The sequence below is a fragment of the Vicugna pacos genome, chromosome 17 (genome assembly GCF_048564905.1).
Source record: "Vicugna pacos chromosome 17, VicPac4, whole genome shotgun sequence".
NCBI classification, from domain to species: domain Eukaryota; kingdom Metazoa; phylum Chordata; class Mammalia; order Artiodactyla; family Camelidae; genus Vicugna; species Vicugna pacos.
In genome coordinates this window covers 54,384,847-54,396,986 of record NC_133003.1, presented here as the reverse complement: position 1 = coordinate 54,396,986, position 12,140 = coordinate 54,384,847, and the positions used below count along the sequence as shown (strand labels likewise).

The window sequence follows — 12,140 nt, the reverse complement described above, 5'->3', positions numbered from 1 at the left end:
GTTAAGTCTGTAAATGGGTTTTGCAGCGTTCCGCCTGTCCTCACAAGGGTGTGCACTCCCCAGGCTGTCACACCCACCACCCTGCTTTATTACTCACACCCACCCAACTCGGCTCGCTGCCTGGTTCCAGTCTGGGAGCTCTGGAAGACGTGAGTTTTTATATGCAAATGTCCCTGCTCTATACTCGTTAATGACCCTTTCTCTTGGCCCTGTATGACAAAGCTTCAGTTAATTAACTTTCAATCAAATGCTTGGAGGAAGGAACAGGGTGCTTTCAGAATCCTCTCTGGAGGAAACCTGTGAGGAATGGCCCCATCTCAGAGTTCTAAGAGGAGCCAACCTCTCAAAAGCTGAATAACCGCTCATTCTCCAAACCAGCGCCTGTCTGATCAGCAGGAGGCAGCTGCTCACAAGCCCAGCGCCTTCCACTGCAGCCGTAGGCAGGGCCGGACACACGGTGCTAAAATGCAGGGAAACCAGAGTTGCCCTGGGCATCTCTAGCAGAAGGGCTGCGACCACACCCCTGGCTGGGACTGAAGACAGGGCTTTCATGTTTACCGTTTTAGGTGACAAAGCTAGAGGCGTGAGGCGATTAGGGGAAAGAGGGGTGCGCCGGCTGGCAAGAGACCTGCAGGCTCGCAGGGGCCGCCACACCCCCGCCAAGCCTGAGGACGCGCCGGAGCGGGGCCGTGCTGCAGAGGGCCGCCCCCGTCCCAGGGCCGAGCGCGAGGACGCTGAGCATGGCCACACGCTGTCTGGCAGGGCAGGAGGCACCTCCCCAGGCCCGGCCCGGCCTCTTCCCTCACCTGTGATCTCTGTCTTCTTTGGCTTCATGAGCTGGCCCATCATAGACAGGATGTCCTGTCCGCCCTGCACAAGGGAGACAGGAGTCAGCCCCGCTGTCAAAGGCAGGCACACGCCTCATCGCCGCCCCCAGCCCACTGCTGCCCGTTGTCAGCTCGCCTGGGGCCTGCGGTGCAGGGACCCTGGGCACCTCCATGGAAAGTCTGAGAAGCTTCTAAACACGAAGTTTGTGAGAGGTTCCCCTAACCTGTCAGAATCAAACAAAATGCCTTCCTGGGAAGTACCAGCTCCATGGGGCCCACCCCAACCCCCATGCCAGCTGTGTCTCTTTCCAGTCCCAAATTACTTCATTCCACAGCACTGGTGACCCTTCCCTGGGCACCCAGCTCTTTCAGGACTCAGTTCGAGCCTCCCTGCCAGGAACCACCTTCTCTTTCCTGGGAGGCTCCTCTATGGGGCGTCTGACCCCAACCCCTCCCGCTGCTCCAGGCCCCAGGGACAGGCGGTTGTCAAAGACTGCCATGCACCTACTCGCCCCTCCTGCTCCTCATGGGACACGGTCATGGTCGCAGTGACGAGCCCTGACTGGGGCCCCTCAGCACGCAGAGCCCGGCCCTGCAGCACGGCTGACCCTCACCAGGCTCACCAGCGGCCTGCGCCCTGCTGCCAGCCCCTCTTGCAGGGGCAGCAAGAGCCCAGCACTGTGTGATCCCCTGCTGCTTCCAGGCCTGACACAGATGCTCACTGAATGTTCAACAGTGAAAGGTAGCAAAGGTTCCTGAGCACTTACATCTGATCCTCAAAACAGCCCTGCCAGGTGGGAAACATCATGTCCTTTTCAAAGAGGAGGAAACTCAAAATCAGAGAGCCCTAAATCACAGAAAACCCAAAGACCCAAAGTGACTATCAGCGGAGCCCGCTGGCGTCATCTGGCGGCTGGCACCTGGCAGGCTGGTCTGCGGAAGCCACTCTACAACTGAGGGGACCTGCTGGTCCAAGGTGCTTCTTCAGCAACCTCCTGGCCAAGGCTCCAAGGGACAAAACACCCACAGGTCAAATTTCAGGCTAGAAAGCCTATTCCTTGTTAGGTAAGAGCAGCCTCTTTTAGGACAAAGAGGAAGCCAAACCGTAACTCTCTACCAGCAGGGAAGAGTCGGGTTCTTTTAATCTCACGTTTCCCAGAGGAGGCACAAAGTCATGCTATACGGTCCCACATTTCATTAGTCTGGACACAAGTGTCCACCTTCGACTCAGCATGACGAGCAGACACAGCTTTGTCAGGCTTCCTGGAATCCTGCGAAGGGCTCAAAGCACCCTCCTGCCCTCCGCATTAGCACCCAGAGAACCCCAGGCCCGAGCCCAGTGCTGGAGAGGAGCCAAGGAGAAGCCGGCCAGCTCGGGCCAGAGGCTGGGCTGGGAGAGGGAACAATGCACAGGAAACCATCTGTGACTAGAGCCTTTGAATTGGAACAAAGGAGTCCCTGGTAGCTCATGTCGATGTTAATTGCTGAACATTACAGACAGAAAAGGACCGTCTGCCCTCGGAAGCGGCAGCAAGACTGACAGTTCACTCCAGAGCCCCCAGCACGCAGAAGGCTCCTGCACCAGGCAGGGCGCGGGGCCCGGGGCACGGGCTGGGCAGCACCTGGGGCCGGGCGTTGGCCACGTCCAAGTCGTGCAAGGTCACATCCTGGATGATCTCCTTCTTCTTGTGCACATCCCCCTTGGGCAAGGGCACGTACTCTTCAGCTTCAAGGTCGAATTCTGTGGCGTAGGTATCACACCGGCCCTGCCTCTGCAGAAAGAGAAGCCGGAGTGTCTGGCAAGTTCCAATGCCAAGTCCCCAAGTGGCACAGCGCAAGGTGAGATAAAAGTCTCGGGTCCCAACTGTGGCCTGACAGCCGCCTTGACAAACTCCAAACATTCCCTGCTCCCTTGCTGCCAAGAGAAGAACCTATCTGCTCATCGCTGGGCTCCAAAACCTGCTGAGAAACACCCGATACTTTCTCCCAGAATCCTTCCCCCTCTTTTTCTTTTAACTGCATGCAATTCCCGATAAAGGGCAAATCCAGTAGATTAACCGAGACGGAGGGGCTGTTCAGACTCTTCTGTAGGTGGGTGACTTATCGTATGAGATGAAGTATTATGCTCATCCATTAAACAGTGAGGAACTCTATACAGGACACTGAAAATCAGATATAAAAGGGACGCCAACTAATGCAGCATTCCTTTCCGCATGCATGTATCTTGGGAAGAAAATACCAAAGAGATAAAAGGAAGACTAAATACCCTGCACATTTCAATTTGAAAATGACTACACTTGTTTCACTTTCTCACCATTCTCCCCTCTAAGCAGGTTTCAGTATTTTTCTAACAGGACTGTCTGTTTTAATCATGAGAAGGTTAAAGAATGCAGACAAAGGGAAAGCAAACTTGACTAAACATAAGGGGGCAACTGCTGACCTCTCGGCATCACAGCTGACACCAGCGCTGCTCCCCGCACACCCAGGATCCCCGGAAAAAAGCAAGCCGCCTCCCAGCCACCTGGGACTCCTCGTGGCATTACCTTCACGGCCCCACTGTTGGCTTCAATGTAAATCACATCTCCAGCCTCTACTCGTTCTTTCTGCAAACTTTCAAAAATGCTGGGGTCCAGCTAAAAAATAAAATAAAATAAAATAAAATAAACCAGAGAACTACAACACATACTGTACTGATTTCTGACATACTACTGGGAGGCAGCTTCCTATAAGAGACTGGAGGTGGCTAATGACCAGATGGAGGAGTTCGTGTGTGTGTTAGGATGTGTGAGACTGGCTCTGGGGCAGGAGAGGGGCACAAGGGGAGGCCTATGCCCCGTCCTCTTTTTACTCCTGAGGTTGCAAACTGGCAAATGTGGCTCTGACTGCTCCCGGGTAGGGCCCACACTGTCCATGAGACCACAGGCCTTAACACCCCGTTTTGAGACTGCTGTCCCCCCTCAATCCTTTGCTCTCTCCACTTCGAGCGGGGATGGATGTTTCTGAAGCACTCTCAGAACCTGCATGCTCTCCGTGCCTGGCACCCTGCAGGCCTGGGGTTTTGGACAAGGCTCTCTGAGCCTGGGTTTCCTCATCTGTAACAGCACCCAGGCGTGATCAGACGTGTACGTTCACAGGAAGCACAAAACCGGGACTCCCCCAGGCCACTCAATTCAGATCCTGGTGTTTGCCAGGATCCCTGGGGCCACCTGCTTACACCCTCAGGAAGGGAAGTAGCACACTGTGGGAACTGTCACCCTTCTCTGGTCACCCTGCTTCACGCTCCCTGAGGTGATCAATATTCTGGGAGAGCATCTTTTGTAAGGAGTCAGTATTTAGAACTAAGTGTCTCTCAGTTAAACTTCAAGGGGAGCTGTTACTCTCAGTTAAAATCCACATTTTATACATGAAGAAAACTCGGCTTTGTTTCAAACAAAATTAAAGAGTAAGAACCCAGAACTCAGTGAAAAAGGCCAACACAAAAAACATATATTGTATGATTCTATTTACACGAAATGTTCAGAAAAGGCAAACACGTAGAAACAGGAAGTAGATCAGTGGTCGCCAGGGACTGGAGGCGGGAATGGGGAGCTATTGTAGATGAACCTGAGGTTTCTGCTGGGGTGACGAAAATGTTCTAAAACTGGGTTGTGGTGACAGCTGTGCAACTCTGTAAACAGACTAAAATTCCTTAAGTTACACACTTAAAATGGGTGAATTTTACTTAAAATGAGATCTCAGTGAAGTTGTTACAAAGAGTAACCATAGAAGGAGCATGGGGCTCTGCCTCCCTGGTGAGGGGGCAGGCCTAACCCGGGGCTGGGAGGAGGGAGGCCCTTCACACCTACACACCCACCCCGCATTCCAGCTCCTCTGCCTGTGTTCACGTGCTAGGAGTAGTAGCTATGGCGCACCCACTAGGGAAGAAAAACATTCATCCTCTTGTTTTCTCAAAGAAACTGTGTAAAGCAGTTTAACCGATTGCTGAAATCTAAACTGTATGCATGCCTTATTTTATCTGTCCTACATTGGAGGGTACACTTTTTTTTGCCTCAAGCATTTTTATATTGGTTAATTTCCCAAATGAATTGACTAAATATGTAACTACTGGAAAGGTGGCAGGTCCTACTAAGAACTCTACTTAATACAGAATGGGAGAGACAAGGAAGAGGTTTAAGAGAGGTATTTGTAGAGCAAGCTCCTGAGATGGAAACCCTGTCAGGAGAAAGAAAAATGGTCCTTTGAAAAAGTAGCATTTTTATGAGCTCCATAAAGCAGTAACCAAGAAACCACCCTACAGAATCAAAGAGCCATAAAACTACAGAGGAGAGCAAAGATGGAAAAGTTATATGGTCACTCCAACGCAATTTACAGATGGGAAAATGGAGGCCCAGAGAGCTCAACTGACTTCTAAAGGTCACACAGCAAGTCGGAGGGCAGACTGCACAGTGGGACTCGGAGCCCACTCTGCCCCAAAGCAGCTGTATGGTACTTGGTAACCCCTTAACCTCTTCAGGGGCCCCAGTCCCTTTATCTGTACAAAGAGGGAAATCACACCCGCACATATGCGCACGCGCACACACACACCCACAAATGCACACAGATTTGCAGAAGCACTTGGCCCAGGGCCTGACACATACAGTGAATGAGAGCTGTGAAGACAAAGTCACTCAGTAAAAAGGCAAAGCTGCAATCCAGGTCGCCCCACCCCACCCCACCAACAGCCACTGCTTCTTGGGTAACCGGGTGCCACACCCAAAGCTACAACGTCTACCCTTACAATAACTGTGAGACACGCAATCACCATTCCCATGTAAAGAGACCAGCGCTCAGAGACAAAGTCACTGCTGAAGACCACACCGCTTGTGAGCAGCAGAGACTCTTCCCCCGGTGGCCCTGTGGGTCACACCCTCAAGGCTTTCAAGACAGGAGTGAGCGGGTCACCCAGGGCCTCCCCCACTGCCACCACCACGACTGTCCACGGGGCCCCGGCCTGAGCAGAACCCACCACTGAAGCCCCCGCACACAACAGGGACCGCCGCCAGGACTGCATTGGGCCCCCAGGTCCAACCGTCATCGCTCTCCACCTCACTGGATCACTCAGTGCTGCCTCTACCCAGGAGCATGAGCACTAGAACTGAACTATCAGCCTAGGGTCAGGGAGGCCTCTGACACACGGCCACGGCGTGGCACACAGGGTGGCACCACACAGCTCACGTCCTAACAGACACAACTCCCTCGGCGTCAGCAGGAAAGGAAGAGCCATCCTTATTGAGCTCTCGGTGTGCCAGCCCGGCCCACACCTGACATCCTCCAACAGCCCGGGACCAATCGCCGTCCCCAGCGCACAGAGGAGGAAGCTGGGCAGAGGCCGTCCAGCGCGGGGAGAGCCTGCGGAAGAGGACGGCCCGCAGCGCACTCACTTTCAGCTGTTTGGTCCCCTTGGCCGTCTTGAGCCCTATGATCACGTGGCTGATGGTCTTGCCGTAGCCGCCCATGGGGTTCTCCGTCTCACACGGGGTGAGCTCTGTGACCTCGCCCTCGTAGACCTCCTTGGTTTCCTTTATCCGCAGCCCTGGAAGAGATGGCAGGTGAGTCCTGGTGAGAAAAGCACCCCTCCCTCTCGTTCTTTCAATAGCCTTTTTGGCCAGAAAACTTCCACGTCACGAGAACTGACAAGTCAGCCTCCCTCGTACTGTGAAAGTACAGCCACGTCACAGGGACGTTAATGGCTATTAAATCTATTTTCAGAGGATTCTAGAAACTTCAACAAGAAAGCCATCGAAGTCACTGTGCCTGCCACCAATTCAGAGTGAGGAGGGAAACATCCCAGGGTCAGACTGGGTGAAGATGTGCAGGAAGGGAAAGCTGGCAGACACAAGCCCGGAGCCAAGGCTGCAGCGGTTGCGCAGCTGTCGGAGTGGCCCTCCTGCAGGAGGTGTGGCTGCCACGGCTCGGCTCACCTCACCCAGCCCGCGAAGCAGCCGCGGAGGACTCTGGGTCCACTGCACAGACACAGGCATCAGCCCCAGCGGCGAGGCGAAGGGTCCTTTCCTCTGCAAGGCAGAGTGAGGACTGGCGTCTGAGTCTCTGGGCTCCAGGAACCTGTGTGGTCCTACCACACCGCTGGGCCCCGCTCGCTGCCAGCCCTTCCCAAAAACTTGCCCTGCCCTCTCCCTTCCAGTTGACACGAGCCCCCTGACCTCATCACCCCTCTGCCAGGTGACTGTGACCTCGGTCTCTATCTCATCTATAGTTTGCCCAAAGGTGAAACAGAAACATAAAGTGAATACACAGATTAAAAAGCAATAGGACAGATACCAATCAATCTACCATGTAGGCCTTTATTTGTAACCTGATTAAAACAATTCCATAGAAGAAAAAACACCACGACACTCTGAGACAACTGCAAATTTGAACACTAAGCAGATGCAATGATATTAAAGAATTTATTGTTAATTTTTTCTAGGTGTGATAATGGCATTTTTTAAGTCCTTATTTTTCAGAGATACATACTGAAACATTTATAAGTAAGAAAACGGGTCTGCAATTAACTTCAAAATAATCTGGGAGAGGAATAATGGAGGCTATAAATCAATCCAGATCGACTATGAGCTGAAGCTGGTGGTGGGGCCATGGGGGAGGTCATCATACCACTGGACTACTTTTTGAACACTTGAAATTTTCCAAAATAAGACAAAAAAGAAAAAACAATGAAATATTACTCTACAACCTAAAATTTAAAAGACCGATCGACCATACCAAGAGTTAATGAGGCTGCAGGATAACAGGAAGGTTTACGCTGCTGGTGGGACACTGGTTTAGAAACAACATGGAATTATCTCCTAAAGCCGAACACAAGAACACCCGTGATCCCCGCACTCCAACTCCGAGAAGCGCGCCCACGAGGCAGGGGTGCCCCTGGGCACCGAGGGACCCAGCACGCGATGGTCACGGCAGCACTGTCAGTAACTGACAGACACTGGGAGACTCCAACGTCCATCAGCAGCAGAAGACGTATGTGCACTGCGGTACATTCATACAGCAGTACCACGGAGCAACAAGAAAGAATTATCGCCACATGCAACCATACAGATGAATCTCACAAATGGGAGGACAGATCCTGCACGGCTGCATTTGCTTCAAGTTCAGGAACAGGCCAGCTACACTGTGATGTTAGAAACAAGACAGTCGTTAACGGGAGGAAAGAAGGATGGCGACTGGGTCACAGGTACTCTGCGGTGCTGGCAATACTCCCTCTTGAGTGGGTGCTGTTTCATGGGTTTTCAATGTGTGATAACCGCTGAGATCTGCGTTTTGTTCTTGCACTCCTCTGTGTGCATGCACCAACATTATCGAGTCACTTTAGGAAGATACACTTAGATAAATCGCACCAGTGAGCCCAGGCAGAGGAAGAACACGGCTGGCACGAGCTGCGGGAGCGCCGCCTCTCCTGCACCCAGCCGCGGCGCTCACCCTGCAGACTCGCCTGGTGGGCACCCACAACGCCTCCCGCCCTGGCTGCACGCACAGTCTCGGGTTGGGGGGCGGGGACCTGCCGTCACCATAAGCGTAAAGGTCCCAGATGATCCCAATGAACAGTCCTAGTTGAGAACCACTCATCCGAAGAACGACGAACTTTGTTCCACTCACGACGTGAAGACGTGAGCAACTCTGACGGCGGGGAGCCCTGACGTGCTTTGGGTGTCCACACCCTCAAGGCACCTCTGTCCTGATAGGGAGATACCCCAGTGACACAAAGAAACACAACCCGTGGTGTCAGACACTCAGTTACTTCCCACTTTCAAAGTCGGCCATTATCTTATCACTCGGTTGGCTGCCTGCTTTCCCCAGAAACCCAATCGGGACAAAGACTCTCTCAGATATTAAAGTTAAGGAAAAGTTTTACTCTACTTTCATTCAGTCCGATAGTCCACAAATGGAAGTCTTGGAATAGCCCCAAGAGAGAGGCTGCATCTCATTTTTACCTTACCAAATTCTTAGTTTCTGAACATCAAGACAAAAATTTTCCAAACACGAATGTACCAGAAGATTGTGACAAACCTGGAAAATTCTGTACTTGTGAAGTGAACTTTGATTTTCTTTCCAAATCAAAACTTTAATATTCCGCAGAGATAAGTTCCTTCAGATGGAATGCACTGCTTATTTACGGGTAGATGACTGTGACATGACATTCCTTGAGTGGGGGAAGGAAGGCATGCCGGTCTCTCCCTGGCCCCGCATTTGTTTAGAAGTTGCTCGTGCTGACAAGCAGGCAGAGGATGAGGGAGACAGACAATGAAGCCCCTGTCAGCCAGGAAAGGGACCGGGCGGGCGCTCTCTCTGGCAGGACTACGTGCACGACACAGGTTTCATCTGCTGGCTCAGGTTTCCAAATCCCTGACAGGGACCTTCATCACGTCAAGGAAGCAGCACAGACTCCTTGCTTTTTTATTTCTGGTCAGCTTACTGCTTCCTCCCCACCCCCTCTGCCACTTCACAGGAAATCAAAGGCAGAGGAAGATGGAAACGGTTCCTTTTTGAAGACAGTCAATGGCCTGCCTTTTTATTCTGTGGCAGGATCAAGAAATTTCTCTTCACCTTGCTACCATCAAAGGAACTGCATCGCCCCCCCAATGGCAAATCACAAAACAGATGCCCAGGAAATGTATCTCTACTTTTTCACACTTTAAAGCATTCGCATTAACTTTAACCAACCCAAACATGTGAGTTCATGTAAAGTTCAGTTTTGTCATCTTTTATCAATGTCAGAAAAGTATTTTTTAAATAAATGAAAATACATTTGAAAAGTATTCAGATATTTAAATCAATTGTAACATTTTACTTTTTATCTCATTAATTGATGAGATAAAATCTCGGCCACATGTTCATTAAATCTAGGGGGAGGTAATTAGATTTATTTATTTATTTTTTAAATGGAAGTACTGGGGATGGAACCCAAGACCACTGCACTTCTACCACTGAGCTACACTCTCCTTTTGAAAAGTACCCAGAAAGGTTTTAAACTATGAAGAGGGTCCTGTGAGGCATTTCCACCATTATCCCAGTTATAATACGAAAGTCCAAGGACAACACTACATGTAATGACACAGGCTGAACCTCACAAAGACAGACACTGGAAAAGAAACGAGACACAGCACCGAAAGTAGGTTCCATTTAGGTAAAGTTTAAAAAGGACAAAACTAAGCCACACCGCCTAGGACGCAGGCGGGTGGACAGCGTTCTGACCGCCACGCCGCTCACACTCTGGGATGCGAGGGGCCGAGGGGCGGTGACCGGGGAGGGCACAAGCCAAGCCTGTGGCACCAGCTGTGCTCTGCACCGAGCTAAAAGGTGACTGCATGAGCGTTCACCTCATTATTATTTAACCTGTAGGTACTTTTACATACTTTTCTACATGTATGTTATAGTTCAGTTTAAAATAGGCACCAAAAAATCCAGTGTTGCACAGTAAAAAAATATTTCCAGTAAGAAATATTTCGCAGGTTAGAAAACTCCAACACATAGCCAGACACAGCCCAGAGTCTCTGGTTTAGAACCGAAGTCCCTAAGTCCAGGACTTACAGGGCCTGGCAGGCACGTCACAGCAGAGCAGGTCCCACGAGACGGAGGCTGGGCGAGCTGGTGCGGCCCGGCCGGCGCCAAGGACTGCTCCGCTTGGCCTGCTGCTGCTGTGTGGGAACAAGAGCGTCCTCCACAGTACGTGACATCACCCAAGTTCTAAATCCCAGCAACCAACTCACAAGTTCTTCAAGAACACCGTATAAGTCAGACAACATCTATCGACCATAAACAAACTGAGGGCTAGCTTTCTTTTGCCAAACGCCTGTTTTCTACCTGCTTCGAACAGCGCCCCCTCCTCTCACTCAGAAAAACTTCACTGAGCACCCCTCCGCCGCTGGCTCCCAGGAACTGGGGCTACAGGGACAAACGCCACCCGCTACACCCATGGCACACACTCCCCAGGCGCTCTCTGCTCCTCCCTCACTCCCCACCACAATAGCAAAGACAGGGCTCCCCTGCACCTCCTCCCTTTTAGCCCCACGTCTAATCTTTCAGGGATCCTGTCGGCTCCACCATCCAACTGAACCTGGAAGCCAACTACTTCTTACCGCCTGGACCACCACCACCCGAGTCCAAGCCACACCGTCTCCCACCCAGACTCTTCATGGTCTCCCTGCTTCTGCCCTCATTCTCCATACCCAGCCAGAGGGGCTTTCATAAAACCGAAGCTCCTCTCTTCTCCTTTCACTCAGCACAAAATCCAAAGCCCTGATCATGGCCTAAGGCCCTGCATGACCAGAACTTTAAACCAGACTTCAGCATTCTTGAGAGCAAGGATTCTGTGCTTAAACAAATCTACTTCTTCTTTATGAATTTTATTTATTTTTTAGAACTATTTTTTTAGGGTTTTTGGGGGGAGGGGCAATAATTAGGTTTATTTACTTTTTTATTTTATTTTATTTTTTTGATAGAGGGACTGGGGATTGAACTCAGGACCTCGTGCATACTAAGCACATGAGCATGTGCTCTGTCACTGAGCTCCACCCTCCCCCCAAATCCACTCCTTCTCAAACTTTCATAAGTTCCTTGAAGTTTTCTAGTAAGTGTCCTTCTTGAGAATACTTACCTAGTTCTGACAAGGACACAACAGAGGTAAAATGGTACAAGCACTCAACAAGTGTATAACCTGTAACTTAGGCAAGTACATCCTAGAGATAGACTCCCATGTGTGCAGTCACAGCAAATATTTTTTTAATAGTTTACAAGGAATAAGCTATTTTGACAAGTAGGTCTGAGGGAAACTAGGACTCCCCCAGAGCCAGACCAGCAGGAAGAAGGCCGGATGAATGCCCCAGAAGCCCAGGAGGCTGGCAGGAGGTAAATATTCAGGCGGGCGGCCACGTCCTGTGCACAGCATGTGGTCAGAGGATGGGCTCCCGAGTCGGACAAGTGCAGCTTCAGATGACAGTGCTACTCACCAGTTGGGCAACCGGAGGCAAGTTTTTAACTTTACAAGACTGTTTAGTTGGAGGCAGAACACAGACTGAGAACTTCCCCCTGGGGAGTGAAGGGCTGTTCAGCACAGGGCAGCCCCAGGCCCTGCGCCTCGGCACCACAGCCTGGAGGCTCGGCCGTCCCACACGGCTTCCTCGCTCGCGACATGCTCGGCATCCTGGCCGGGCGTTCTGACAGCACGCCACGCTGCTGTTTGCTTCAGTTTAAAATCTTTTCAGTGGACAGTCATCTCTAAGAGCACAATGAGGCTGCTGGGAAAATGATTTGTTTTTTAAA

At 51.3% G+C, this 12,140-nt stretch overlaps 1 protein-coding gene across 3 annotated transcripts in view; it reads right to left on the bottom strand.

Moving 5' to 3' along the window:
- RUVBL1 (RuvB like AAA ATPase 1) overlaps nt 1–12,140 on the bottom strand; it is a 34,498-nt gene that overhangs the window by 12,129 nt on the left and 10,229 nt on the right. For all 3 annotated transcript variants that reach the window (XM_072941991.1, XM_072941992.1, XM_072941994.1), the window contains exons 4-7: nt 6,248–6,399; nt 3,371–3,460; nt 2,450–2,599; nt 807–870 (exon numbers count right to left, since the gene is read on the bottom strand). In XM_072941991.1, the coding sequence (XP_072798092.1) occupies nt 807–870; nt 2,450–2,599; nt 3,371–3,460; nt 6,248–6,399 (456 nt within the window). The remainder of the gene's footprint in view (nt 1–806; nt 871–2,449; nt 2,600–3,370; nt 3,461–6,247; nt 6,400–12,140) is intronic.